The sequence below is a fragment of the Phyllosticta citribraziliensis genome (genome assembly GCF_038025025.1).
Source record: "Phyllosticta citribraziliensis strain CPC 17464 chromosome Unknown J3D65scaffold_15, whole genome shotgun sequence".
In the NCBI taxonomy this organism is placed as follows: Eukaryota; Fungi; Ascomycota; class Dothideomycetes; order Botryosphaeriales; family Phyllostictaceae; genus Phyllosticta; species Phyllosticta citribraziliensis.
Window position 1 is genome coordinate 406817 of NW_027117352.1, and position 26426 is coordinate 433242.

The 26426-nt window shown below is 54.7% G+C and overlaps 11 protein-coding genes across 11 annotated transcripts; 5 read left to right on the plus strand and 6 right to left on the minus strand.

Annotated features, from left to right (window-relative positions):
- Positions 1–891: 891 nt before the first annotated feature.
- J3D65DRAFT_641587 (Piwi domain-containing protein) lies at positions 892–5331 on the plus strand. Its single transcript, XM_066801903.1, has 5 exons — positions 892–1253; positions 1307–1565; positions 2093–2218; positions 2271–2575; positions 2633–5331. The coding sequence occupies exons 2-5, from the start codon at positions 1314–1316 to the stop codon at positions 4899–4901; spliced, it is 2952 nt and encodes a 983-aa protein (XP_066650265.1). The 5' UTR covers positions 892–1253; positions 1307–1313; the 3' UTR covers positions 4902–5331.
- Positions 5332–6669: 1338 nt separating this feature from the next.
- J3D65DRAFT_672289 (uncharacterized protein) lies at positions 6670–7454 on the minus strand (the record flags this gene model as incomplete). The annotated part of the gene is made up of 2 exons (XM_066803472.1): positions 6670–7300; positions 7351–7454. 2 exons carry the CDS (start codon positions 7452–7454, stop codon positions 6670–6672), a joined length of 735 nt encoding a protein of 244 aa, XP_066650266.1.
- A 1339-nt stretch (positions 7455–8793) lies between these two features.
- Positions 8794–9447, minus strand: J3D65DRAFT_672290 (uncharacterized protein; the record flags this gene model as incomplete). Its single annotated transcript, XM_066803473.1, has 1 exon — positions 8794–9447. The coding sequence occupies one exon, from the start codon at positions 9445–9447 to the stop codon at positions 8794–8796; it is 654 nt and encodes a 217-aa protein (XP_066650267.1).
- Positions 9448–9972: 525 nt separating this feature from the next.
- Positions 9973–10797, minus strand: J3D65DRAFT_672291 (uncharacterized protein; the record flags this gene model as incomplete). The annotated part of the gene is made up of 2 exons (XM_066803474.1): positions 9973–10030; positions 10085–10797. The coding sequence occupies 2 exons, from the start codon at positions 10795–10797 to the stop codon at positions 9973–9975; spliced, it is 771 nt and encodes a 256-aa protein (XP_066650268.1).
- Positions 10798–11093: 296 nt separating this feature from the next.
- Positions 11094–14348, minus strand: J3D65DRAFT_161885 (uncharacterized protein). The gene is made up of 2 exons (XM_066794173.1): positions 12441–14348; positions 11094–12281 (listed from the first exon to the last, which is right to left on the minus strand). The coding sequence occupies exons 1-2, from the start codon at positions 14211–14213 to the stop codon at positions 11391–11393; spliced, it is 2664 nt and encodes an 887-aa protein (XP_066650269.1). The 5' UTR covers positions 14214–14348; the 3' UTR covers positions 11094–11390.
- A 195-nt stretch (positions 14349–14543) lies between these two features.
- On the minus strand, positions 14544–17376 carry J3D65DRAFT_672293 (chromatin structure-remodeling complex protein-like protein rsc1; the record flags this gene model as incomplete). The annotated part of the gene is made up of 2 exons (XM_066803475.1): positions 14544–17154; positions 17231–17376. 2 exons carry the CDS (start codon positions 17374–17376, stop codon positions 14544–14546), a joined length of 2757 nt encoding a protein of 918 aa, XP_066650270.1.
- Positions 17377–17754: 378 nt separating this feature from the next.
- On the plus strand, positions 17755–19740 carry J3D65DRAFT_641595 (pre-rRNA processing nucleolar protein Sik1). Its single transcript, XM_066801904.1, has 3 exons — positions 17755–17920; positions 17970–19211; positions 19257–19740. Exons 1-3 carry the CDS (start codon positions 17876–17878, stop codon positions 19542–19544), a joined length of 1575 nt encoding a protein of 524 aa, XP_066650271.1. The 5' UTR covers positions 17755–17875; the 3' UTR covers positions 19545–19740.
- A 674-nt stretch (positions 19741–20414) lies between these two features.
- Positions 20415–22367, plus strand: J3D65DRAFT_161551 (thiazole biosynthetic enzyme, mitochondrial precursor). The gene is made up of 4 exons (XM_066794172.1): positions 20415–21046; positions 21097–21254; positions 21577–21641; positions 21694–22367. Exons 1-4 carry the CDS (start codon positions 20704–20706, stop codon positions 22016–22018), a joined length of 891 nt encoding a protein of 296 aa, XP_066650272.1. The 5' UTR covers positions 20415–20703; the 3' UTR covers positions 22019–22367.
- A 678-nt stretch (positions 22368–23045) lies between these two features.
- Positions 23046–23961, minus strand: J3D65DRAFT_607587 (beta-lactamase-like protein; the record flags this gene model as incomplete). Its single annotated transcript, XM_066798514.1, has 2 exons — positions 23046–23822; positions 23878–23961. The coding sequence occupies 2 exons, from the start codon at positions 23959–23961 to the stop codon at positions 23046–23048; spliced, it is 861 nt and encodes a 286-aa protein (XP_066650273.1).
- A 209-nt stretch (positions 23962–24170) lies between these two features.
- Positions 24171–25745, plus strand: J3D65DRAFT_641615 (putative N6-adenine methyltransferase-domain-containing protein). The gene is made up of 6 exons (XM_066801905.1): positions 24171–24262; positions 24352–24559; positions 24611–24727; positions 24802–24916; positions 24967–25038; positions 25089–25745. The coding sequence occupies exons 1-6, from the start codon at positions 24231–24233 to the stop codon at positions 25307–25309; spliced, it is 765 nt and encodes a 254-aa protein (XP_066650274.1). The 5' UTR covers positions 24171–24230; the 3' UTR covers positions 25310–25745.
- Positions 25548–26376, plus strand: J3D65DRAFT_561744 (HIT-like domain-containing protein; the record flags this gene model as incomplete). The annotated part of the gene is made up of 4 exons (XM_066797528.1): positions 25548–25587; positions 25663–25745; positions 25899–26060; positions 26254–26376. 4 exons carry the CDS (start codon positions 25548–25550, stop codon positions 26374–26376), a joined length of 408 nt encoding a protein of 135 aa, XP_066650275.1.
- Between the last annotated feature and the right edge of the window lie 50 nt (positions 26377–26426).

The window sequence follows — 26426 nt, forward strand, 5'->3', positions numbered from 1 at the left end:
TCGCTCTCTGCGAATTGGTATACCAGCCCTTCTTCCAATTTCTTGTCTCGCGCTCTCGTGTCCGGGACTGGATTTTTGCGTGTGGTGTTGCTGCGATCTCCCTCGTGGAGTGATACTGCTCGCTGCCGGAGCTCTGTAGAGATGTGCCATGGGAATGTCCGCCTGCTGGACTGGGCTCTTTGGCGCGCTCTTGAGCTTGAAGTTGGTGTTGATTGTCTCGCCGTCTGCGCCGTGTACGATCTGAGTCTGGCAGCTGCTGGCTTCAGCTTTGTGAAGGCGAAGAGCGGTGAATGGGCCCCACGATCTGGTTCCTGGCCATGGTCTTCACCGTTGTGTCTGTCTGGCTTCATTCCTCAGTACTGGGTAGGCTCCCTCCAGCAACTGAAGGCCCATGTTGATGTGCTTTGTAGGAGCTGTAGAGAGCTTGGTGTAAGTATGAATCGCGTAGTCTCCTGTCTCTCAGGGTCTCACTGTCCTCTCTGCTTCATCCTGGTGCTCCTGATGCTGCTCAAATCCTCATGGGTAAGCACCCACGCCTCTGGGTCGCTGTCCAATATCACCAAGTCCATAATACTGTGGGCGCTAGGCGCGACTTCCAAGCCCGCCGTGAGTACCCTGACTGCCGGTTTGGGCAGCGCCATGTGGTCCGGGCGTTCAGCACCGCGTCCCTCTATAAAACAACCCCAACCTTCCTCCACACACTCTCTCCTCTCCACCCTCCACATCCACATCCACCCTCCAACAACCAACAACCTACAGCTCCCCTTCCAACTCCAGCCTTCCACATCATCGCATCTCGATCCTCCTCACCGTCCTCCATCACCGCTTCCTTCCACTCCATCGCACCCCAGCTCCGTTGCTCCGGTAAGTCCCTCCTCCATACACAGTCCTCTCTACGGCTCGCCTCCAGCAGCAGCCTCAGATCAGCCTTTCCTTCACATCCGCTCGCAACTCTCGCTCCGACGGGTCTTGCGCTCTCACCTGTGCTCGGTGTTGCCACTGGCGCAGCGTTTGAGCCGACTCCGCCTAGGCCGGGAGTTTGCCATCACCCACATCCTCACTTTCCCAACCACGACTCTCATGATCCGGAGGCTGCCTACTTGCAGCATCCTCCGCTGTTCATCATCATCATCAATCAATGCTGACCAGCTTCTTCATACAGCAACCACCTCGTCGTGAGAGCCTTTCCACATCGCGCTTCGGCCACCCAAAAACTCCGCATCACATTTCAAAAAAACTACCAAGCTTCACTTGTGAGTACGCTCGGATCAAGATCACACTGCACACATGCTGACTCTGTCATCAGATCCAAAATGGCTGGTGCCTCCAAGCGTCGTGCTCAGCAGGCCGGTCGTGCTTCTGAGGCCACCTCCACGGCAGCATCCAGCAATGCTGTTTCCACCCAGCCGGCTGGCGGTGACCGTTCTTCGGGCACTCCCCAGTCGCTCCCCAGGTTCGACGGTAACCGTGACCCCGAGCCCAACCGTCCTCAGGAGGAGATGAAGGTCAACTCGAAGAACCTTGGTGATGCTGCTGGCTTCGCCGCCTGGTTCGCTCTTCGTGGTGTAAGTCCTTTCCCACTTTGAGTCCAAGCTCTTTGTCCCATGTCCTTCTTGTCCCACGTGCTCCTTCTTCTTTTCTCTCCCACAAGTCCTTCTCTCTTCCACATGCCCTTCCACATGTCTCCCGTCTGCCAGGCTCCTACACTCCATTGGTCTGAGGTTCCGTCTTCGGCTGCTCGTGATTCCGTCTTCGGCTTCCGCCTGGGCGTTGTCACGTCTGCGTGCTCCATCAGATGGACCCATGACCGATTGTGGAGTGTTGCCTTGGCCGCTCGGACGCCCTCGCTCGCCATAAAGACTCTCGATCCCCTCGCCGAGCCTTCGCTTCTTCACCCATCCACACCTCTCTCGAACCATTCAACCAACATCTTCACCCACATTTTTACGACTTGTCCCAATTTATCAACCCCTTTACCAACTTTCTATCACTTTCTGTCACCATGTCGTCCTCGAACAAGCCCCTTCGTGTCGTGGCTGGAGACCACTGGCGCGACAACAAGCAAGACGCGAGAAATGCTAACTGGACGAAGATCGAGTATCCTTCCGGCATCCCCAAGCGTCCCGCCAAGCTCAACAGCCTGGGCACCCAGTCCAACGTCACCTTGAACAACTTCAATGTCATTGAGATGCCCAAGGACAACGTCAGCCAGTACGATGTAAGTCAAGTCCCCCCGATTGCCCTTCCACCAGCCACTGACATTTCTCGAGGTCATCATCGGCTCCGGCAACGAGAAGCGCGGTCTCATCAAGGCCATCTGGCACTCCGAGACCGTGGCCAGGAAGCTCGGTCAGGGCTGGCTCTTCGACGGCAACAAGATCGCTTGGTTCCAGAAGAAGATTCCGGAGCAGAACTTCATGGTCGACCTTGATGCCGAGCGCCAGCGCAACATTCGTCCTGAGCACCAGGGCAAGAATAGGTTCCGCGTCGTTGTCCGCTTCACCAAGAAGGTCAACTTCGTCGCCCTCAGCCAGTACTTGAAAAGCGGCGTCGGCTTTGACAACTCCATCATCGAGTAAGTCTTTCCTCATTTCATGCGAATGATTGTCTGCAGCTACTAACCTGCTCACAGGGCTGTTCTTTTCATGGACCACCTCATGCGCGAGACGCCCTCCAGGAACTTGACTGCCATCAAGAAGTCCTTCTTCTCCAAGGGTCAGACTCGTGTCCCTCTCGGCGGCGGCATCGAAGCCCTCAAGGGCGTCTTCTCTTCGATCAGGATCACAACCTCTGCCTTCAACACGCCTGGTCTCTCCGTCAATGTCGACGTCTCGAACGGAACGTTCTGGACGGCCCAGAAGCTCGCCATCGCAATTCAGCACTGTCTCGAGATCAGCAACCCTGGCCAATTGTCCCACGACTTCAAGGGAGCCGTCGACGGGGGCTGGGATCGGTCCAAGTTCAGGAGGGAGTGCAAGCGTCTGTCCAAGCTCTCGGTTGAGATGACCCATCGCACGGATGAGAAGGGCAACAGGCCTGTCTTCATCGTCGACAGGATCTTGCCCAAATTCTCAAGCTCCTTCGTCATGGACGTCACTGATCACCAGCCCGACGGCTCGCGCAAGCAGAAGAAAATCAAGATCGCCGACTACTTCTGGCAAAAGTACCAAGTCAAGATCCAGCCCAACATGCCGCTCGTCCAGATGACCAAGCAGTCGGTGATCATGCCGCTCGACTTCTGCGAGATCGTGGAAAACCAGCGCTACCCCTTCAAGCTCTCGGACAACCAAACTTCGAAGATGATCAACTTCGCCGTCAAGGCCCCGGCCGACCGCTGGAAGGACATCCAGCAGGGCTTGTCGAAGCTGAACTGGGGACAGGATCCCATCCTCCGCTCTTGGGGTCTCAGGATTGACAGCAACCCTGTGTCTGTCAAGGCCCGTCAGCTCCCTGTCCCCAAGGTCGACTTTGCAAACAGCTCCATCACCCCTCGTGACGCCGGCACCGGTCGCTGGAGGATCGACAAGATGAAGTTCAAGGGCCCAACCCCGCAGACGCTCAAGTCGTGGGGTGTGATGGTGATCCACAATGGTACGCAAAAGCCCGAGGCCCCTCTCGTCACTCGATTCATGCAGAGGTTCTCCGAAGTCTACGTCAAGCACGGCGGTTCCATCGACCCCAAAGCGCGCATGCCCGCCCTTTTGAGCCAGACTTCGCCAGACTTGGTCCAGACGGTTGAGACGGCGTTCAACGGCACTGGCAACAAGTTCATGCACCGGCCCCAGGTGCTCATTTTCATCGTCCTCAACAAAAACGCCGACACCTACAACCGCATCAAGAAGATGTGCGAGTGCCGCTACGGAATTGTTTCTCAAGTCATCCAGGCGCAGCACATCCCCAAGTGCCAGGACCAGTACATCTCCAACGTTTGCATGAAGTTCCACGCCAAGCTGGGTGGATTCACCTCCCAGGCGGTCGGCACCGCGGCAACGCTGATCAAGCAGTCCAAGGGCATGGGCAACGGCAAGACCATGATGTGCATTGGCGCCGACGTTTCCCACCCGGCTCCGGGCTCGCTCAAGGACGGCACTGTTGGCTCTTACGCGGCCATCACCATGTCGCTCAACAAGGAGCTGACCCGCTACGCCGCTCAAGTCCAGACCAACGGCTTCCGTGTTGAGATGATCACCACGTACAACATGAACAACCTTCTCGGCAAGATGGTCAGGCACTGGATGGGCAAGAATGGGGGCAAGCTGCCGGACAACGTCATCTACTTCCGCGACGGCGTGTCTGAGGGCCAGTACCCGGAGCTTCTCAACCAGGAGCTCCGCGACCTCAAGGCGCTCTTCAGGGACATTGACCCGAAGAATCAGACCAAGGTCACCCTCGTCGTCGCCAGCAAGCGCCACCACGTCCGCTTTTTCCCGCAAAAGGGTCACGGTGACAGGACCGAGAACCCCAAGCCCGGCTGCTTGGTCGAGACTGGAGTCACCCACCCCTACCAGTTCGATTTCTACTTGACTGCGCACTCGGCCATCAAGGGAACTGCGCGCCCAGTCCACTACACCGTTCTCCACAACGAGATTGGCATGACCGCGGATGAGTTGCACCAGCTGGTCTTTGAGCACTCGTTCCAGTACATCCGCTCGACCACGCCTGTCTCCATTCACCCTGCGGTCTACTACGCTCATCTCGCATCCCAGCGCGCCCACGCCCACACCGACCTCATGGCCGGTCAAGGCAAGAAGGACGGCAAGGGCAGCGTTGGCACGGGCACCCAGAAGCTCGCATCCGGCGCCAAGGGCAAGCAATCCAGCACCGAGGACAAGACCCCGACCGAAGTCTACCCTCTGCTGGCCATGCATCCTGACGCCGACTACACGATGTGGTACATCTGAGCACCTTGCTCCGACACTTCCTCTCGGCCTTGCCTCCCGACTCGGGCTTGATGGTTCGGCCATCCACTGTACTTTAACAGAATCCACGAAAACCCAACAAAAACAACATTGACTGCGGTAACGACAACGGGCGGCAGGCGGCCGCGGCTGGACGGGCTATTCTTTTTCACACCAAAAAACGGAGTTGAAGGCGGACTTGCGGGGCGATGAAACTTGCGGGAAGGACTGATTGATGGCATTGACGGCGATGGTAATGGTGGTGGGAGTGATCGAGTGAGAGATGCGAGCGGTGGTGGTGGTGCTGGTTCTTCTGACGGCGGCTTGATTACATGGCCTTTTGCTTTTTCGATTGGGTCCGGTCTGATTCATTTGCTTTTTTTCCCCATTCATTTACTTGATACGGGGTAGATACAAATGCACTCCTTCTGCATCAACTCTTTTGCGCCTGGCCTTGTGTGTCGTGAGCGCCGGCTGCTGGTCGCGACGACGGCGTCTGCTGTCTGCACTGCGTGGACTCGGCTACGCCTCTCTGTTGCTGGCTTCGCCGTGGGACGGACAGCTACTCTGCGCCGCGGAGTTGGACTTGCGCGTGAGCGGTGTTCTAGTTACAGCGGCGGCAGAGGCGGAGGAGGCGGCGGCGGCGGCGGTGACAGTGGGATCTGGATTCCTACACTGCACGTCCTTATCTCCACTCTCTCCTCTCCTCCTTAATTTTTTTTTTTGGACTTGCGTGCTGCGTAGCTATGTCTGCATCCTCCCTCATCTTATCACTCCCTCCCTCCGTCCATCTTTCGACGGATGCAACTACTGAACACATAACCGCAGCAACCGCAGTGACCGCGGGGCACGGATGGTGGTAGCGGCAGTAGAAGCTCTGGCTGTTGTTTGGGTTTGTCGTCTTTCGCTTTTCAGGGGTTGAGTTTGTGTCTTGTTTTTTGGTCTTGTCTTTTTGGCGAGAGGATGAGGAGGGGAGAATGAGAGGAAAGAGTGGAGAGGGGAGGATGAGGAGAAGGGTAGAAGAACGGGATGGGAGGGGTGGAGGGAGGGGTGGAGGGAGGGGTGGAGGGAGGGGTTGAGGGAGGGGATTGAAAAAGGGGCCGGACAGGGGGAGAGGTGGGAACGAAGAGATGCGGATTTGCAGGAGTCAGATTTATTCAGGGGCATAGCGGTGGCATTGATTTGTTTGCTGGCTAGCGGATGTCGGCTTTGGGTTCGGACAAGGCTTTGGGGACGAAAATACTGAGGCGACGTAGGTTGGTGCGTTTGGTGAAAGGGGAGGGCGTGGAGATGAGGAAAGGGGCAGCGTGAGGTAAAGACGACGACATATATTTGCGAGAGAAGCTTCGCGATGGTTGACAGAGGAGGGGAGAGAAGTATAATTCAAGCGGAGTACGTGAAGCGCGTGGCTTTGTGTAGAAAGCACTGTTTAACAAAATGGCGGATATCGATCTGGGGAGAGCTAAGCGGCAGGTAGTTACGCTGCGAAGCAAAGAGAGACGTGAGCAGAGACCTTTTGCGAAGTGAATGAATCGGTTTGAATGAAAAGAAGAGTTGATCTGACCCTGCGTTGCCGTCTGCTAGCGCATTCCCGTCGCAAATTTGGACGGAGAGCCGAAAGCGTAATGAATTGACTGGATGATCCACACCGCGGCGTTCCAAGAAAGGCGGAAGGTCCGTGACAAGGAGAGGCTGAGAGTAATTTCCGTAGATCGACGTAGTGACTGAGATTTCGAACTCCGCGGTGCCCTTCCGGAAGATTCTTGGAGCTCTAGATAAACTCCACCTCCTCCTTGAAACGAGGTCCTGGCCTGTTTGTATTGATGGAAGGCATAGAACGCGAATCAGCGGGGCTCGCCCAACGTAGAATCTGACTTCCCAACTCGGGATGTTGGCGTAGAATGTGATTCTTAAAATCAGAATAGTGTCTCAAAGTTGATAGTCGAGAGGCCGTACACCAAAAGATGATATTGCGCAAGTCCTCTGCATGACCTTCTTGTTCAGGTAATTCTGTGTGTATAACCAGAAGTAGCTCGCAGATCTCTTGGTCTGATAAAGGCTCGCTTTCGTAAAATGCGTTTGTGAACTTCCAGAAGACCGCATCTTTGAAGGATTTTGCGCTCAGTCGGTCTGCAAGGCAGTATAAGCTTGCCAGGAGGACAAATTGGGAAGTATGGCTGATTTTTTCATTAAGGAGCCAGCCACCGCGGTATAGGTATTCGAAAAACATTCCCATAAGCGCCGGGTCCTCTTCACAGTCCGGTATTTCCCCTGTTTGAGCTTCCTTGAAGTCTCCTCGAAGCTGCTTCTTGAACTTCTCCGACTCTTGACAGAGCAACTCCTCGTGGACGTAAAACTCCGAGCCCTGGGTGACGATCTTGATGGTTCTTAGCCGCAAGGTGCTATCCTCTTTATGAGCCTTGCATAGTCGTCGTCGCAACATCGAACATACTCGGAAAACCTGGGCCCAGAAAATTCGTTGTCCTGCTGCCCATCTTCATGATTTCGCATGGCCGCCTTCTTAGCCTTCCTGGCCGCTTGCTTCTCCGAGCTCATGGTGGAGACTGAAGAGAAAGAGGAAAGTGCTTTGGGCCGAGTGTGTCGAGGGTTCGTGGGTAAGATAGCTTATGAATGCAATGCAATTAAGGTTTACGCCCGCAGGATGCCCGCACCTTGCTTTGAGACTGGAGAGACAACTTCAGATAGCGACCAAACCAACCTCAAGACAGGCAATGAACTGCCCATTTCTTTGAAGTGAACACCAAGAAAAGAAACAAGCAGCAATATCGAATGGGACCGGCGCAAAATCTTCCACTGTTGTCCCAAGACACTGTGGAAGACCACGTCGAAAGACCCCTGATCCCTGGTCCGCTCCCGTCTTTTCTTCACTTCGGGAAAGCCGTTGCGCCAACATGCGCAGAAGATGAAAGCATAACCTGTTGGGCGATATCAGCGCACGAAACTCTGCGGGGCATGCGGTCTTTGCTCAACCTCACAAGCTTCGCCTTCCCAGGGCGACTCTCATTTCTCCTCCCAGCTCAAACAAGCTTTCGAGTCCACCGTCACTTTCTTCCGATAGACCAAAGTCGTTGTACCTGCATTGCGAACTTTGCGATCCAAATCAACTTCAGACTGTCCATGGAATCTGAATCCACATTCGTATGTGCCAGGGCAACGATCTCCGTGGGAACAAAGGAAATCATCCCGCTCCCAAGCAAAGGTCTTGATTTCAATCTCTTCATCATTCCCTGTAAAGGTCTGTCGGCGTGTCCAGGCACTTATCTCTTGCACTGAAGCTTCGACCTTCACAACTTTCAAAAACTTCTTCTCTTCCAACCACTTGCGCAAGTTGTCGATGCCGAAGAAGCGAGCTTCTTCCTGCAGTGCCGTGTATAGAGAGTAGTCGTGTCCTTTCGCAGTATCATAGAAGACAGGATACACTCCACGCCTGAGGAGGGCCGTCTGTCGCTGAAACGAGTTGACTGGGAGCTTCCGTTTCGCTGTCGGTGGTGTGAGAGGGTTTTGCAGCGGTTGAATCCATTGTTTTGGAATTTTCGGGGGAAAAGGGATGGAGGGGGACTTACGGTAAGTGGACTTATTAACGTTCACAAAAAAGAGTTACCTGGGCTCTTCCCAACTCTTCCGTGTCCTACAGAGTTAAGGAGATTTATTGGCTGACACTGGCTTACTCGGGAACAAAGGAAACTCGCGGACAACGGTCGCAGTTTTGAGAAACTTCATTCCAGCTATGGACAGATCCATGAGTTTCTACTTTGCCTCCAGAATCCCTCCCCTAGCTCGCGGTGACGGACGCTCCCAGAAAACAATCAATTGCTTTCACATTCCCTGACAGTCCGAAGAGTCCGCGACCTTCATGTGAGAGGTTCTCGATCCTTCAAGACTGACAAATGCTGTCATCAAACACCACCCTCTTCCTGACAACCACAACAGACGAAGGAACCATGACCGACTTGAACGTTGGAGCCCCTTGCGAGGCCGCCAAACGACACTGCTGGCCACATTGCGGAACGGATGCATTAGGGGTATGCACTGGAATCCCGCGCGGACAGATTGGGACCTTTTTGGCCGCCCAGGAAACGTGATGCTCCACCAGTTCATCCGCCGGATACGCCCTTGCGGAAACACCATTGTTGAGCTCAATGTCCTCCGTGATGGTTTCGACTTTTGCCGTTTCCAGATACTGCTTTTTGTCGAGCCATTCGTACAAGCGTTCGACCTCGAAATGCTTTGCTGCGTTCTTCAGGGCCATGGCGAAATGATGGTCGAAGCCTTGATCGATGGATCGGAAGCAGGGTGGCAGGAGTCCGGTACGGAGGTAATCGAGAACATGCTTGAAAATCTCGGGGTCGAAATCAACAAAGAGAGAACCGTCGTCTTGGAGGTTATCGGGGGAAAACGCTTCTTTGAAAAAGCCGGAGCGTGCGAGTGTTTCTGGCGCCGTAATGAACTTGGTGCCGCCAACATTGAGGCTGACAGGCGCATCTTCGTCAATGATGGGTGGTTTGGGGACAACCGTATTTGACGACATGAAAGAAGTGTTTGGTCCCATTGTCAGTGAATGAAACGCGGAAGGTCGGGCGTTGAATGGCAAGAGCATGGCGAGAGGGAGAGCTTATGTATCCAGAAGGAAGAACAAGCAAACCAGCTCCTCACCAAGCAAGCGAGCACACCGTTTGAAAACACACAATTGATGGCATGTTTCTGAACCTTCTGACGGTATCCATGGAGTACCATAATAATGCCTTGAAGCACGTCCACATGCCGGAAAGCGCCAACCATAATGCAACCTGAATTATGATTTGCCCCCTTTTTCACACCTCTCACAAACGAACACCCCCTTTTTACCATCTCTCCATTCCGGACAATTCAATGAAGCTAGCCAAAGAAAAGGTCCCAGCCAATTGCTTGACTATGACAACCAAGGGCAGTTTTCCCGGGTCGTCGGCAACGCCGATTTTGTTCATCTACCGACCAAATCCTCCTTCAGATCTTATCGCGGGAGTCGTGGAAAAGTTTTGACGGCAAACGTTGTGATGGACGCCGCTGCAACAGCCTACTTTGCAAAACTGGAAAAGTTGGGTTCTGCGCGACGAAACTTGGGGCTTGGGCCACTAGAATTCTTACAATCAGATCGGCCACTCTAAAGACACATATACTCTGCAGACTCACTGTAACTTTCCCGTTGGTCATTCTCGTCATCGAGGATATTCTCATGATAGACGACCCTCTTCTTGATAACCAGAACCAAAGTATCCATCTGGTGGTTCATCGGCGCAGCAGACGTATTGCCACTCTGCTGCCTGCACTTTGCGATGTGCTCGTTGTACCAATCCTGAGCCTTAGGGCAGGGACCCCCGTTTTTCGAGACCAACTGGACGTGACACTCAGGGATGATACCGTAGCCGTATGTCTTCAAGCCCAGACAGCCACTCTTGTAACTCTCCGTATTGATCCTAACTTCCACCTTTTCCAGGAACTTCTTCCTCTGCAACCACTCCCTCAACTCCTCCACCCCAAAGAACTCCGCCGCCTCCCTCAACTCATCCGCAAACTCATAATCGAAACCGTGCTGCAGCCCCTTCCAGCAACTCGGCAAATGTCCCGTGCGCAGGTACTTCAACACATGTCGAAACACCTCCGGCTCCCAATCGACGAAATAAGAGCCGTCCGCAAGCCTGTTGTGTTCCCAGCGGCCAGACAGGAGGCCCTGGAAGAAGAGCGACGAAGATAGCGTGTCGCGCAAGACGACAAATGGAGTGCCGCCGACGTTGAGCGTGATGGGCGTAGCGGATGAGGATGCGGCGGCTGAGGTGCTGGCGTTGGTGGCGGGTTGCGGTGCGTTGGTTGGAGGGAACATGGAGGGCGTTGAAGTGTCCATGGTACTGCTGAACGATTGACGAGCGGGTACAGCGAGAGAGATGGAGGGGAGCTGCAGCGGGCGGTTGTGAGGAGTAATGTATGGCAGGCAGCGAGACAATTTGGCAAACGAATAATCTACGCTGCAGCTGATGTGTCGGACGTGCCAATGTTTGCGTCTTCTAGCGTTTTCTGCGGTTCGGATTGCTGCTGGTGGCTGGATAACCCCTTCTCTCAAGTTGCTGGCATCTTCCACCCCCTTTCTCAATGATTGCTGAACCGCTTCAAGTGCAGTGCCAGATAGCTATTTTGAATGTCATCGCAGAAGAGCGTCAGTAGACCAAAAAGAATGGAAGGGAAGGGGAGGAAGTCCTTGAAGTGACTTTTGAACACTTCAACGGAATGACCGAATGATGTTTTCAAAAACAGTTGAAGCAACCACCTACAAATAAGTACGCAATCCAACGAAAGTAGAATCCCAAAGCAAAACCAATGACATCTCCGCCCAACAAAGCAGTACGTACCACCACAAACCTTACTCCATCGCCAGCCAAACCAGGTCAATCCACTGGCCCAGCACCCAAACAAACAACTTGTCCCACCTATTCCAAACACCTACTGCCAATGATGCGGATACGATGGATTCCCCTGCGTCGGATTCCCCTGGGTCGGATTCTCTTGCACCGTATTCTCCTGCGCCGGAATTTCATGTGCCGGATACGTCCCATAATAGTTAGGCCACAGCACCGCTGGCTGATTCGGATCAAACAGGTGCTGTTGATTCAAAGCCAAATGCGGCGGCATATCGTACATTTGTTGCTGGGGATACTGCCCATAGAATCCCATGTGCGCGGTTGGATGGAAAGCGAAGGCAGGATCATACTGCAGTGGCTGAGGGTATTGGTAGTAAGGTTGGTGGTAGACATTTTGGGGTGGATTTTGAGGATTAGGCGTGGACTGTGACGGGAGTATGTTTTGGGGGTCGCCCAGCGGAGGAATCAAAGTCTGGCCCGGATTTGGTGAGCTGGTCTCTTCGCCTTTTGCGCTCTCTCTTTCAACGCTCTTCGCCGTCTCCTGATCATCGAGGCCGCTGCTCAAGCCCAATGGAGCGGGCCTGTGGTCAGACGGTGTTGTTTGACGAAAGTGTGGACTGAAGGGCCCAGGATCAGATGCCCTCCTGTTGCTTTGTGAGCTATGCGAAGCGGCGTCGTAGTATTTTGAAAAGTGCTTCGCCTCGTATTCTTCATGCATCTGACGAAGCTCCTCGGTAAGTGCTTCCTGACTTTCTCGTATCCGCTCTCGAGTATCCAACTGCTCGTCGTCGTTGGACGGACTCAACGTCTTTGACATGTCTTCCTCCTGAATCTGGGATGCAACGTGCGTTGTGGAGGATGCTTCAGAAGCTTGGACTGGTGAGTGCTGAAGAGTCCCTGATTGACTTGGTGACATTGACTGCTGAACCTCCACCTGCTCGTCGTTGCTAAACGCACTCAACATCTCTGACATGTCTTCCTCCTGAACCTGTGACGCAACGTCGTCCGTTTTGGAATGTGCCTCAGAAGTTTGGACTGGTGAGTCCCGGCGAGTCCCTGATCGAGTTGGTGATATCGACTCTTGAACCTCCAGCTGCTCGTCGTTGCTAATCGCACTCAACGTCTCTGACATGTCTTCCTCCTGAATCTGTAACGTAGCGTCCAATTTAGGAGATGCTTCAGGAGTCTGGACTGGTGAGTCCCGACGAGTCTCTGATCGAGTTGGTGATATTGACTTTTGAACCTCCAGCTGCTCGTCGTTGCTAATCGCACTCAACGTCTCTGACATTTCTTCCTCCTGAATCTGTGACGCAGTGTCCGTTTTGGGAGATGCTTCAGAAGTCTGGACTGGTGAGTCCCGACGAGTTCCTGGGAAGAGTGGTAGTGGTGCCTGTGATTGTGTATCCCGAGTATCTGATTGACTTGGCGACGGTGTTTCCGCTTGCTCGACTTCGCTCTTGTCCTTTGTGCCTGACACCTCGTCCCATTCACCTGCATCTTCCTTCTTCGGAGTTGAGAGCGCCGCGTAAGAAGGCAATCTGACGACGGCGAATTCTTGATCAAGCCCCGAATATATCTCTTTGGAGGCCGCAAAAGCGGATGGTTGTTCCACGGGGCTCGAGAAAGTTTCTTGGGAGCCATCCTCCCTGTTTGCTGCTGAATGAGGTGGTCTGATCACGGGTGGAGAGAGAGTTTCTTGCGAGCCATCCTCCCTGTTTGCTGCTGAAGGAGGTAGTCTGACCATGGGGCTCGAGGGAGTTTCTTGAAAGTCATCCTCCCTGTTTACTGGGGAAGGAGGTAGTCTGATAACGGGGCTTGGCGGTGATTCCTCCAGGCTTTGGTCTGGGGGTGCGTTCGAGTTTGAGTCCTGGACGTTGAAATCCCTCAACAGCAACGCTTGCTCATCGGTATTGCTAATCGCAGGAGCTAGTTTGATGACGGGTTCCTGCGCAGCCTCCTCGAGCTCCTCCTTTAACGCACTCGCAGCGTCGACGACTGGTGCTTTGGGAGCTCTTGAAGGCCTCGTTCGCTTATCAGAATAGACGATCCAGTCCCCTTCGTCTTCGAATTCCACGCCCGGTCCCAAAGTAGCCGCATCAGACTGAGGAGGAGACGGACGCAATGGTCGCCGGTTGCGTTCTTCGAGCTTCGCATCGTCCTTCTCCTCCTTTGCCTTCCGCAGTTTCTTCTCGAGCCTTGCCCTCTGACTCTTCTTACCCCCTCTATTTTTCTTGTTGTCCGCCTTGTTCAAGGACCCCTCATCCTCTTCCATTTCATCGTCCCCAGCCTCCCCGGGGTCATCCTCTTCTTCTTCTACTTCATCCTGTTTCCTTTGCTCCCCTTCCGCCATCACGTTGTCAAGACGTTCAGAACTGTCTTCAAGACTCTTAGTGTGCTTCTGACGCTCTGAGTTGAGACAGATCTCTTGCCACTCATTGATCCACCTTTTCTGCTCATTCAGCAACGCATACATAACTGTCAAGGGCGACGACATTAGACGAGAACGAATGTAATTCATCAACTCGGGCCTTGGGTCCACTGTGCCAAAGAGTTCCTCGCAAAATCGTTTTGAAGTGCCACGAACTTCGACCGAGACGCCCTCCAAGCTGCGAAAGCTGGTCATTGTGGGGTAGACGCTGACCCGCAGCACCAGACCCGGCGCACGTTCGTCCTTGGGGGCTGGGTCGGTGAACATGGTCTGTTTGACCAAGTGCGGGAGAGGGAATTCTTCGATGGCAGAACCGAGTGGTCGGTAATCTTTAGCTCGGAGGGAGCTGTATGTATGTTTCGGAGTAGAGAGAAAGTGCTTGCTCAGCACAGGCAAGGATTGGCGCAAGGAATCGCGCAAGTTATTGCGGTAGACGTGCGCATGGCGCTTTTGAGTAAGGATGGTTGTTTGGTTCATGATTGTGTTGCATGTAGTGGAATTGAATGAATGCGATGGGTTGTTGCGAGAAGATGTTGTGTCAGGGACTTGGAGTAAGATGTTCAAGCCATCTCAGCTCTAGGTCCAAGGGTAACTGCGTCCGGTTGTTCTTGTGGTGATATCACAGAAGGCGCGACGGGTTGTCAAAATTCAGAAGGGAAGGCGTCATCTCCACGAAGGATTGACGAAGTTCTTGAAATGGCAATTCCTTGTTCTAGTCTCTTCACCTAATACGGGTATCAGTGGACCCATTCCGAATACCTTTCTCAAAATGAAGAGACACGAACCGCCCGAATCCATCGCTTGTGCTCACTCGAGCATGGCGCCCACTCCCTCGATCCGCACCCTTTCCTTCTCGCGTTGTTCCCAGTCCCTCTCCCTCGCCATGCGCTCCTCTTCCACTTTCCTGACCTTTTCTTGTGCGGCGAGCATGCGCTCAATGTCACCATTCAGTCGGTCCTTCCAGTCATCGCCATACAGCGCCCGCAGGTCGGCCACCGTAGCCTCTGCCAAGTGCGATTCCAGTGCCACAGTCGCCTTGCCTGCCAGCTCGATAACACGATGTTGGAGATCTCGCGCACCCTGTTCAATTCGCGCCTTTTTGGCCGCAGCTTCTTGTGCCACACGTCCCGGAGTTTCTTCTTCCTCGCGCTTGCGCTTTTCGGCAATCATGGCTGCGCGCTTCTTTCTGGCGGCAAGATACTGCGCAGAGTGGCCAAGAGGTGCTGGTTCCGCGTCGTCGGGCAGAGGAGGCAAGACATCGAGCGGCGGTGCGGTGAACAGGAGAAGGCGGCCTTGTTCGTCCTGTTGGAACTGGTCGCGCAGATGAGGAGGAATGGTTGCGTTGGTGTGGTCATCGAGGCGGTAGCACTCGATTGACTGTGCAGGCTTGTAAGCAACGTGATGTGCCGATGGAGTTGAGGCATATGGCGAGTGTGGGATCGTGTGATGGATGGTGTTGGCGTGCGCGGCTTGTTGGTTGCGGAGGTAGAGGGTAGATGGCATTTGTTGCGCGTAGGCCGAAGATGGAAGGTGCGAGGCGGTAGGAAGCGCATGAGGAGTGGGTGTCGGGCCGTACGACGGATGATGTGGTGTCGTTTGCGGGGGAAAACTTGCAGGATGTGTGGCAGCCAGCGACTGCATCGGAGGCGCAGGTGAAGCTGAATGTTGATGGTAGGACGCCGGCTGCGGTGTGTAAGCGGGCTGGGTGTGATGCATTTGTGGAGTAGGATTAGGAACCGGCGTCGACGAGGAGACTGGATAGTTGTTTTGGTTGGAGTAGCCGTTTGGCGCATGCGCTGACATGGTCGACGTTTCGCGCTGCGGTGGCGGTGGTGGTTGAGCTGGAGGAGGAGAAGGTGTAGGTTCTGGTGGAGGTGATTCTTTGGGATCGCGCGGTCGCTTGTGAACCGCTCCAATTTTGGGCGGCGCGTTGGGCGCGCCCCATTCGGGCTCAGGCAGGTCGTCCGTTTCTTTTGCGTCATCTTTCAACAAGTATTGGATCGGACTCGGAACCTTTTTCACCTTTTTCGGCACGTCGAAGAGGTCCATTTCGTAATCCTTGTCCCGTACTTCGTCGGGCAGACAACTCGCCCACGTCTTGATCTTGTTCAGCTTGTGCTTTTCTTCGTTGTAGCGCGCTTCGCAGACATAAATCTCCTTGTCAGCAGGGAAACCTCGCGGGCGGCCTTTGTTGTAGCGCGTGAAGAACATGACAAAGCAACGGTCTACGACCTCATCTATTGGATGGTCGCGATACTGCCCAGTCTTGACGACTTCATTCTCGTAAAAGTGCCGGTCAAAGCGATGGACCGTTTGCTCGGGGCGGTAGTACCAGCATGCGTTGACCCATTTTCCGCCGTCGGAATCTTGCCACGTTCGGTAGATTTGGGCCACGATGGGCTTCGTCAGGTCGTTTGCGTTTTGAATGTGCACCCAATCGCCAACCTTCCAAAGCTCGCCGTTGTGGAGAATGCCCTCGGGCAAAGGTATGCGCCCATCTTCCATGACGTAGTCCGTGTCAGGCTTAGCCTTTTCTTCATCGGCAGCCTTGCGCGTCTCTTTTTGGAGGAAGCAAGCATCCTTGTAAATCTGACTCTCGTCTTCATTGTATTGTTTGGCGTTTTCAAACATGAGCTCCACGTCCTTCATGAATTGATCGACCGACTGGTACTTTTTTCTCTTGAGCTTCTTTTTGAGAATGTCCATGGCCATGGGATTCTTGATTTCGCTGAAGTACTCTGGCATGACAGTCTTGTCTGGGACGCGCTCAAAGTGGCTGACCATGAGCTGGCCTTGGTTGTTTTTGGGTTTACGAATGGCCTTCATGATGGCCTTGATGCGCGCTTCCATTGGAGTGTCGACGCGCGGGGGCCTTCCCCGCCTCTTTCGCGAGTCTGCATCGTTGGCGGCCTTGTCCTTGCTGTCGTCCTTGCCTCCTTCACGTTTGAGGATTGACGCGGTGGATCTGGGACCTGGTCGTCTGCGTTTGGGCCGCTCGTCGTCGTCGTCGTCATCGTCGTCCACCTCCTCTTCATCCTCTTCTTCCTCTTCGTCTTCATCTTCCTCGAGCTCTTCTGGCGCTGGATCTTCGTACGTGGGGATCTCGCCCAGGTATGGAATCTTGGCCTCTTCTTCGTCAATGATCTTTTCCTTGATGAGCCTTTTCAGCTCATTTTCAAAAAACTCCTTGACCACCAGCGCGTCCTGATATGCTTGCGAGTCTTGGCGATTGTATACTTGCGCGTTGTACGTGATGAGGGTAAAGTCGCGGACGTATTCCTGAAAGTCTTTGTATTCTTTGGAATGTATCTTGTGTTTGATGATGCTGAGGGCCATTGGCTCCTTGATGACTTCGTAGTAATCGGGTACTTGGCGCTTGTTGATCTTTCTGTGGAATATCTTGGATGGATCATAATCCCTTGAGGACGCGTTAGCATCGCGCAGCCGCGAGCGCATTGACAGGAGCGGACAGGGAGATGCGACGCGACACATACTCTTCAATGCGGTGGTTGTATACCTTGGTCAGGACTTCTTGCATGGCCTGCCATTTCTCGTCGGGGATGCTGCTCTCGCCGCCGGGGACTGACGCGTCTTCGGTCGTGGGGATGGGCGTCGCGCTGATAGCCTGATCGGTAGCCATTCTGATGGTATGCGCCGCTGGCCAGACGTTGCAACCCAAGGTGAGCAGTGAGGTTGTTTTGAAGAAGGATGCGGCGATCTCGAATGCGCTGGGAATGCTCGCCGAGGAGCTCACACTTCCTTGGTGGTCGCTTAGTCAGAGAGAAACGCGCTAGTCTGGTTGAGGTGGGAAGCTGCTCTGGTGGAGAAATCAATTCGCCCTCACTTCTCTACACCTTGAGTAACTGAACCACAGTACAGTGCCGTAATTGGACCAAGTCCGCATCAATCCCTTCCTCTTCGTCTGTCCTTTCGGAAAGCTCAACAAGCCGGCCTTCGCAACTGCCCATGTGGTCAGTGCGCGTCCGGCGGAGCATTGTTAATCCCCGCCGATGCGCGATCGATTTTCTTGAGCTTGTCAAGAAAACTTCCCGCCCACAGCTAGACGCGACAGCAAGGACCGCTTCACCACAACACGCCCCGGGCTCGGGCTACGACTATCGCTGGAATCAATCGACATCATGTCTGTGGAATACTTGCTGCACGAGTCCCCTGTGGGATACGCCGTGGGTTTCATCTCTCCGACCACTCGGCTCCAATACTCACAGCGCACAGGTTTTCAAGGTTCAGCATCAAGCTGATACCGTCGGCAACCGCTTGAAGGAGGTCCAGGAAAAGGCCGCCGACCTGTCCAAGTTTGGCAAACTGGTCACTGTTCAAGGATTTTCGCCTTTCCAGGGTGCCGCGCAGGCGCTCGAGAACCAAAACGACATTTCCGAAGGCATCTGCTCCGAATACCTCAAGTCCGTCATCGAACTCCACGTTCCGAACCCCGGCAAGAAGAAGAAGGTCACGATTGGCGTTCAAGAAAAGAACCTGGCTGGTAGCATCAAGGCCGACTTTCCCTACATTGATTGCGAGACGGCCGAAGTCAACGAAGTCGTCGCCGACCTTCTCCGTGGCCTTCGTCTGCACGCCCCCAAGCTTCTCAAGCAGCTGCAGGAGGGCGATGTCGACAGGGCGCAGCTCGGTCTGGGCCACGCCTACTCGCGTGCCAAGGTGAAGTTCAGCGTCCAGAAGAACGACAACCACATCATCCAGGCGATCGCCACCCTCGACCAACTCGACAAGGCCGTCAACCTGTTTTGCATGCGCGTGAGGGAATGGTACGGCTGGCACTTTCCGGAGCTTGTCAAGATTGTTTCGGATAACCACAAGTATGTGAAGCTGGTGCTGTTTATCGGTAACAAGTCGGCTCTCACCGAGGACAACCTGCACGACTTGGCTGCACTCGTCGACGACGATGAGGGCGTCGCCAGGCAAATCATCGACGCTGCGAGGGTCAGCATGGGAAGGGACATTTCGGAGACTGACATGGACAATGTCATGACCTTTGCCAAGCGTGCCGCAAGCCTTTCCGACTACCGCAAGAGCCTGTCAAACTACCTGGTCGACAAGATGTCGATTGTCGCTCCCAACCTTGCCGCTCTCATCGGCGACACTGTTGCCGCCCGCCTCATTTCCAAGGCTGGCAGCTTGACCAACCTCTCGAAATACGCCGCCTCGACTGTGCAGATTCTTGGTGCCGAAAAGGCTCTCTTCCGTGCTTTGAAGACCAAGGGCAACACGCCCAAGTACGGTCTGATTTACCACTCGTCTTTCATTGGCAGGGCTGGTGCGAAGAACAAGGGCCGCATCTCCCGTTTCCTCGCCAACAAGTGCACGATTGCCTCGAGGATCGACAACTTTTCCGAGAACCCCACGGCCAAGTTTGGTGAGGCGCTGAGGCAGCAAGTCGAGGAGCGTCTGGAGTTTTACCAGAGCGGCACGCCGCCCATGAAGAACGAGGTTGCCATGGTAAGTTTTACCCTGGAATTTTGATTCATTATGCTGACTGTTTAGAAAAACGCCATGGACCAGGTTCTTGCCGGCATGGACATTGACGAGAATGCCAGCGACGACGAGACCCCCAAGGAAAAGAAGGAGAAGAAGTCCAAGAAGTCCAAGGACGCCGAGGGAGACGTCTCCATGGCCGACACCACATCCACTCCGAAGAAGGAGAAGAAGGACAAGAAGAAGAGCAAGGACGAGGAAAAGTCGGAGAAGAAGAAGAGGCGCCACAGCGAGGTTGGCGGAGACGGCGAGAAGGCGGACAAGAAGGAGAAGAAGAAGAAGAGAAAGTCGGAGTAGATTTGCCTGCAAAGTCGAAGTTTCACGCACCAGCATGGCGATGAGGAGCGGCTCTGGTCAGGATTGGATGGTATGCATTGTTCCGATATGGTGGGAGTTTAGTCGGCGTTTTCAGGGACTGGGATCGTCTAGGCGGGATTTTTTCTTGTACTGGCTCAAAAAGGAGGGCCTAGCATGACAATGCAAACTTTGATAATACCCCTCACGAGCCCTGCAGGTCTGTCGAAACTCAACAGATGCATCGCCAGGCCGAAAGTGTCCCCGAGATATATCTGTCGACCAATCCAGGTCCTGCTTGGCCAGCGGCACGCGCTCACCAACCAGGTCTGCGTATTTTATCAAGCAATACCGATCCCAACCAAGAAACCGTGCGTCATTGCAATTGCCAATCGTTTCAGAGCAGAACAGAATGGAGGCTGGAAGCAACCGCTAAACAATTGTACGCGCCATCAGCCCCATCGTTTCACGTTGATCGGGTGAGAGAATGAGGTCATGGAAAACAATTCACTCAACGAAGGGCGCTCAACCCTGCAGGCCTGCACGATGCAGACGCCGGCTACCCGCGGCATGAGCGCATTTAGTGGACCGTCCCAGAGCGCTGGCCAATACTCAACACCATGAGCTGTCCATGACTCTTTAGCGCAGACGACATCTTGGAAGAGGGACTGTTAGCGTCGCATCACGTGTGCGGGGCGGCGGGTGGTATAAAGATCCATTGAGCTTTCTTCGTCATTGACGCCATCTGTCATTGCTTCCAGATTACTCTCCGAGATCCAATTGCACGAGCTTCACAAGTAGCCCGCCCTTTTCCCTCGTGTCGTCGTTGGCTGACCTTGGTTAGATCTCTTCGTACCAAGTACATCTCCCAGCTTCCAGCAAGCATGGGGAGCATACAATTTTTTCGGCATGGAAACACTCCGTGATCAGGTAACTATCAAAAGCATGAGCCGGTGCTTGAACTCCGCAATGCCCTGAGATGACGTCCCTTCCGATCTGGATTGGAGCAGGACTGATCAGGGCGTTGCGGTCTTCTCGCTGAGAACATACGGCCACGAACTTGATCAGGATAATACCTGCGTCGAAAGGATCATGCTCTCCCCACTCGCGTAGACAATCTGACATGTGCAGTTTTCATCCGTAAACTCCAACAACGATCACAATGTCTCCTCCCATTGCTACGTCTCCCACTCTTGAGCGTGCCGCTCCCGTCGTCACCAAGGAGCTGCCGCTGAAGGACGGCCTCGCGACCAATGTGGGCAACAACATGACCAAGACGGTCGACGAGATGATGGGCAAATGGGACAGCTTCAAGTTCGCGCCCATCCGCGAGAGCACCGTCTCGCGCGCCATGACGCGCCGCTACTTCAAGGACTTGGACACTTACGCCGAGTCCGACATTGTCATCATCGGCGCCGGCTCGTGCGGTCTAAGTACCGCGTACATGTTGGCCAAGGCCAGGCCTGACCTCAAGATTGCCATCATTGAGGGTGGTGTCGCGCCTGGTACGTTGACGGACACACTGGTTTGCGGGCGGCGGGCTGACAGATGTTAGGCGGAGGTGCCTGGCTGGGAGGCCAGCTCTTCTCGGCTATGGTCATGCGCAAGCCGGCTGATGCTTTTCTGCGCGAGGTCGGCGTGCCGTATGAAGACGAGGGCGACTACGTTGTCGTCAAGCACGCCGCCGTCTTCACCAGCACGCTGCTGTCGAAGGTTGTTTCGTTCCCCAACGTCAAGCTCTTCAATGCGACGACGGTCGAGGACTTGATTACGCGCCCGCTGCCTTCGGGCGGCGTGCGCATCGCTGGTGTGAGTAGTTCCCGCTCTCCCCACCAACAACCACCACCACATCCCCCACAGACAAACAACCACTCGAACACGGTCTGGCAATCTTCAGACAATACTTGGCAAAATATAAAACCAAAGAGCTAGCCGGAGAATCCCCGGCAATCTCGGTTTTTCGTCCGCCCCCTTACCCCTGGCCACTGAACCCCTATTTTCGACCTTTTTTTCACCCCAATGCTAACGGAAACAGGTCGTAACGAACTGGACACTTGTAGCCATGCATCACGACGATCAAAGTTGCATGGACCCGAGCTGGCACTGACCCTTTTCCCCATTGCAAAGACTGCATGAACTAACAAAACTCCAGTATCAACGCCCCCGTCATCATCTCTACGACTGGCCACGACGGACCCTTCGGCGCCTTCAGCGTCAAGCGACTCGTCAGCATGCAGCAGATCGAGAAGCTTGGCGGCATGCGCGGCCTGGACATGAACACGGCTGAGGATGCCATCGTAAAGGGGACTCGCGAGATCGTCCCTGGCCTGATCACCGGCGGCATGGAATTGTCCGAAGTCGATGGCGCCAACCGCATGGGACCAACGTTTGGTGCGATGGTGCTTTCTGGCGTCAAGGCGGCTGAAGAAGCCCTGAAGATTTATGACGAGCGCAAGGAAGAGAATGACCGGGCTTAGATGATGGTGGGCTGGAAGGGAGTGGTTTGGTGCGGCAGGGCCGGGCCGCTGGTTTTTGATGCAATGAGTTGATTGAGACGCTCGTTTATGTATCTCTTGACGGTCGACGAATCAAATTGATGTGTGTCTTTTGCGGACTTTGGGTCTGAGGAGAGGGAAGTGTTGTGAGGTGACATTTTGCCCAAGATACATTTCATCAGAGGAGTCCACGAATATTCAACATGGATCTCTTTGAAAGAGTATGTAGCAGCAAAACAACGGTGGATACAGTTACGCCCATGATGCTTGGCCCTACTCGTCCCTTTTTATCTACGGCCAAGCAAAAGCCCGAAGACCGTAGCAATAATCAATTTTTATTCTAGACTTCGATCTCCCTTCCATTCTTCCCATTCAGTACATCAAAACCGCAATCCAGCATCTACGCATTGACACGAGCCAATATTTGTACATACTCTCCTCTGTTTTTCCCCATTTTCCAGACAGCTTTCTACTCTTGCGCGTCTACAAGCTTAATCTGGCAATGGTACTTATACCACGCTACTCCTACAACGCCTGCAGAGCCACCGAGATGTCATCTCGCGTTCTGAACCTCTTCCCGACGTACTGTGCCAGTGCATCCTTTCCCGTTTTTCATGTCAACTTGCCGCCTGCGCATGGGTACTTACTGTAAATGTCTACGCAATAGAGACGGCGGTGTTCTCGTAGAGGGGTTCGGTGACGAAGTTGAAGGTTGATTCAGGGCTAGAGGGTATCTTATCGAGGATGGGATGTGCAGGAAAAGTTGCGAGAAGATGAGAAGAAAAGGGGAATCTTGCGATTGCTGCTTGAAGTGTCTTCAAGCTGCTTGTTGGATTGACTAGCACAGATACACGCAGAGAGCAGTCTCTCAGATCTACTGGCGCCAGAAGGAGGCTCTCTACATTTTCGAGGCGTACCGGGAAAAAAGCCCATGAGTATACGACTCGAATTTCTCACAGCAATGAGCTGCCGACGTCAACAGGGTATCAATTCCTAAAAGCAGATTCACCTACCGATTCCCACTTCCGCCCAGCACCCACCTGCGCTCGTCACCCACCACATTGACCCTCACCTCCTTCTGCAGCTTCTCCAAGACCTGCAAAACGCCCCTCGCAGCCGCATCGTGCAAGTTCTCGGGGACGTCCTTGTAGATGGTCTTGACAATCTCCATGACCGTCCGTCCTCTCCCGTCTGCGTCTTCGCTGTCCAACGCCCGCACAACCTGCTCCTCGCGCTCCTTGCGATGGTGGATGTACTCGTGGACACGAGCCTTGCCGTCTTCGATGATGGGCCCATGTCCCGGATACGCGCGCCCGCCAAACTGCTGTGCCATGCCGGCCAAGCTGGCCATGTATGCGGCCAGGTCCTCAAACACGGCCGTGCCGGCTCCGAGGACGTTGTCGCCGGTGAACATGGCGTCCTCGTCCTCGAGCACGAAGGCCATGTGGTCGGCCGTGTGGCCAGGGCAATGGTAGGCGCGCAGCGTGGCGCCGTCGGTCGCGAACGTCTGGCCGTCGCGGATGTCCGACTGCGCGGCGTCGGCGTCGGCGGCAACGGGGTGGTGCTTGTGGATGCGGGCAGATGGGCACAGCGCGAGCAGGTCTGGCACGCCCTGGACGTGGTCGGGGTGCCAGTGGGTGAGGAGCGCGTCGGACACGGCGGCGTTTTCGGCCGCCAGCACGCTGCGCAGCGCGCTTTGCCAGGCCGGCTTGCCCTCTCCCGTGTCGATGAGCAGCCGCTTCGGCCCGGAGCCGACGAGGTAGGTGTTGGTGCCTTGCAAGGTGAACTGTTGGAGCGTCAGGGCGTTTAAAACGAGCAATGGTGGGGTGGTGGTGATGTACTTTGCCTGGGTTCCCGCCCAGGATGCGGATGACCCGCGGCGAGAGCCGCTCGACTTCAGGTAATGCCTTCAGCTGGGTCGCCATGGTAGCAGCACGTCGAATCGACCAAAAGGGAAAACGCATAGAGATGCATCTTCCTTTGCGGAGGACCTCTGCTCAAAGGTGGATGGTGAGCATCCCACCTCGGACAGCCAACGGCGCCTCGGCTAGCAGGTGGAAGCGACCCCGCCGGCCACGACTTTGTCGCGCTCTCAATCAGTTTCCTCACAAAACTTCGACGATCTCCCGATTCGGACCGCTCACGATCAGGCCAACAAGGTGTCTGCTCTTGCGGAACCTTATAACAATCGCCGATGGGCTCTATCCAAGACGACGACGATGTCCCGTACGTCTCGACTCATGCAACCGCTCCACAACTCCCAGCTCCCGTCTTGACCGCATCCATGGCCAAACTAACCGCGCACAAAACCACAGCGAGCTCTCCGTCCACGCGCTCGGCGCGCTGCAGGACTTCCTGAGCGAACGCGATCAGCGAGCCAAGGAATTCGAAGACCTCAAGGTCACGGCCGAAGACGATTTCGACGAGGCGCCAGCACCCACACACCACAATGGCAACGGAATCAAGGACAAGAAGCTGTCGATGGAGGCGTTTACCGAGGACTGGAACGTCAGCCAATTTTGGGCACGCTTTCCTTGACGGCTCCCTAGCTGCGGTCTGTTAATCCGCCTGTAGTACAATGACGCGACGGCCACGACGCTGGCGAGGCAGCTGCTGGACGGCGCGACGGATGAGACGCGGATTGCCGTCGTCTCGACACCTAGTGTTTTTGTGCAGATCAAAAATCTATTGGTATGTGTGGGGAAATACGCGGGAATACTGAAGGTGGACAACTTGGGCTTGGACAATGTGCTGATGCTGGTCAGGCCACGCCCGAATATCCAGTGCGTCCGGACGTGAAGCTGCTGGAGTACGACGAGCGGTTTTCCGTTTTCAAGGAGTTTGTTCCTTATGATTTCTTGATACCGACTCGATTGCCTCGTGGGTCCTGCGTTGGTCGGGTGTGGAGTACAAGCTAATCTGCGGTCCAGCATCTCTCAAAGGTCAATTCGACCGAATCATTTGCGATCCGCCATTCCTCAGCGTCGACTGCCAGACCAAAAGTGAGACGGACAGCCTGGGTTAGAAATTGGACATGACTGACATTTGGCAGTGGCCTTGACGGTTCGATGGCTCTCCAAATCCTGGGACGCTTCGACACATCTCGTCATTTGCACCGGCGAGCGGATGCATGAATTGATCAAGAAGCTCTACGGCAAGGCCGGTATGCGGACGACCGATTTCGAAATTGAGCACATGAAATTGAGCAACGAATTCTGCTGCTACGCCAACTTTGAGCGCAAAGGGCTTTGGCAGTGGAAGAAAGACGAGTGACGTTGAGATACCCAGACCCCTGCGTCGTCTACATTAGCATCAAGAATCTTATCTCCCCCATCTCCGAATGTTTTGGTTCCCTTGGCTGTCTGATCCCTGCGTCCCGGCTGTTCCCCGCCATCGGCCACCGACATCATTTCAAGCTACACCTCCTCACTTCTTCCTCTACTTCCGCCTTCTCTCCCTCTCTCTTACTGCTGTTTGATTCCTTCCAATTGCTGTCCCACGACCCGTCAACATGTCTGCCGCCGCATGCATCTTCTGCAAGATCATCAAGGGTATTGTCCGCCCCGCCCCGCACTTCTAGCTCCCGCCTGCGCGCCCGCCGCTACACAGCAGCTAACGCACCGCAGGTGAAATCCCCTCGATGAAGCTCTTCGAGAGCGAAAAGGTCTACGCGTTCCTCGACATTGGCCCCCTCAGCGCCGGCCACTCTGTGAGTCACACCACCACGCGCAAGCAGCCATCCACCGCGACCACCACCTCCCCCCGCAACCCGCGATTGCAGACCACACCACACCGAACCGCACACTGCCGGGTAGCTTTCGCCTAGCTTTCGCTGACCAGACGGACCTCGCCGGATAATTAGCTCGTCATCCCCAAGCACCACGGCGCCAAGCTGCACGACATTCCGGACGACGCGCTCACCGAGATCCTGCCCGTCGCCAAGAAGATTGCGCAGGCCGTCGGCTGCGAGGACTACAACGTCTTGCAGAACAATGGCCGCATTGCGCACCAGCTCGTCGACCACGTACGTATCCTGCGCTGTTTCTTTCTGGCGCTGCGTTCGAAGCAAGGCAATGCGCCTCGCCCGAGACTTGTCCGAGTGTCGTGTGCGTGCGCCATGCGCTCGCGCAGCAGCTGCTTCTATTCCCAGACTATACCCTTCGATATGTTTTGAAAGGGCCTCGTCGGTATGCCATGCTGATGTCTTGTCTTGTCAGGTCCACTTCCACATGATCCCCAAGCCCACCATGGAGGAGGGTCTGACCATCGGCTGGCCAGCCCAGCAGCCGTCCAAGGACGAGCTGCTGAAGCTGTTCGAGGACATCAAGAGCAAGATGTAATACCAAACCTCTTGGGTGAGCGAGTATGAGAGCAAGAAAGAAAGAATAAG

Bases quoted from the DNA above. Each gene is read 5' to 3' on its own strand.
- J3D65DRAFT_161551 (XM_066794172.1), top strand. From the start codon at position 20,704: ATGTCTCCTCCCATTGCTACGTCTCCCACTCTTGAGCGTGCCGCTCCC. The intron at 21,047-21,096 runs GTACGTTGACGG...GACAGATGTTAG, and splicing joins TGAGGGTGGTGTCGCGCCTG to GCGGAGGTGCCTGGCTGGGA. The intron at 21,642-21,693 runs GCACTGACCCTT...ACAAAACTCCAG, and splicing joins AGTTGCATGGACCCGAGCTG to TATCAACGCCCCCGTCATCA.
- J3D65DRAFT_641595 (XM_066801904.1), top strand. From the start codon at position 17,876: ATGTCTGTGGAATACTTGCTGCACGAGTCCCCTGTGGGATACGCC. The intron at 17,921-17,969 runs GTGGGTTTCATC...CACAGCGCACAG, and splicing joins AGTCCCCTGTGGGATACGCC to GTTTTCAAGGTTCAGCATCA. The intron at 19,212-19,256 runs GTAAGTTTTACC...CTGACTGTTTAG, and splicing joins TGAAGAACGAGGTTGCCATG to AAAAACGCCATGGACCAGGT.
- J3D65DRAFT_641587 (XM_066801903.1), top strand. From the start codon at position 1,314: ATGGCTGGTGCCTCCAAGCGTCGTGCTCAGCAGGCCGGTCGTGCTTCT. The intron at 2,219-2,270 runs GTAAGTCAAGTC...ACATTTCTCGAG, and splicing joins ACAACGTCAGCCAGTACGAT to GTCATCATCGGCTCCGGCAA. The intron at 2,576-2,632 runs GTAAGTCTTTCC...ACCTGCTCACAG, and splicing joins TTTGACAACTCCATCATCGA to GGCTGTTCTTTTCATGGACC.
- J3D65DRAFT_641615 (XM_066801905.1), top strand. From the start codon at position 24,231: ATGGGCTCTATCCAAGACGACGACGATGTCCC. The intron at 24,560-24,610 runs GCACGCTTTCCT...ATCCGCCTGTAG, and splicing joins GGAACGTCAGCCAATTTTGG to TACAATGACGCGACGGCCAC. The intron at 24,917-24,966 runs GTGGGTCCTGCG...TCTGCGGTCCAG, and splicing joins GATACCGACTCGATTGCCTC to CATCTCTCAAAGGTCAATTC.
- J3D65DRAFT_161885 (XM_066794173.1), bottom strand. From the start codon at position 14,213: ATGAACCAAACAACCATCCTTACTCAAAAGCGCCATGCGCACGTCTAC. The intron at 12,282-12,440 runs ATGTCAGAGACG...CAGGAGGAAGAC, and splicing joins TACAGATTCAGGAGGAAGAC to ATGTCAGAGATGTTGAGTGC.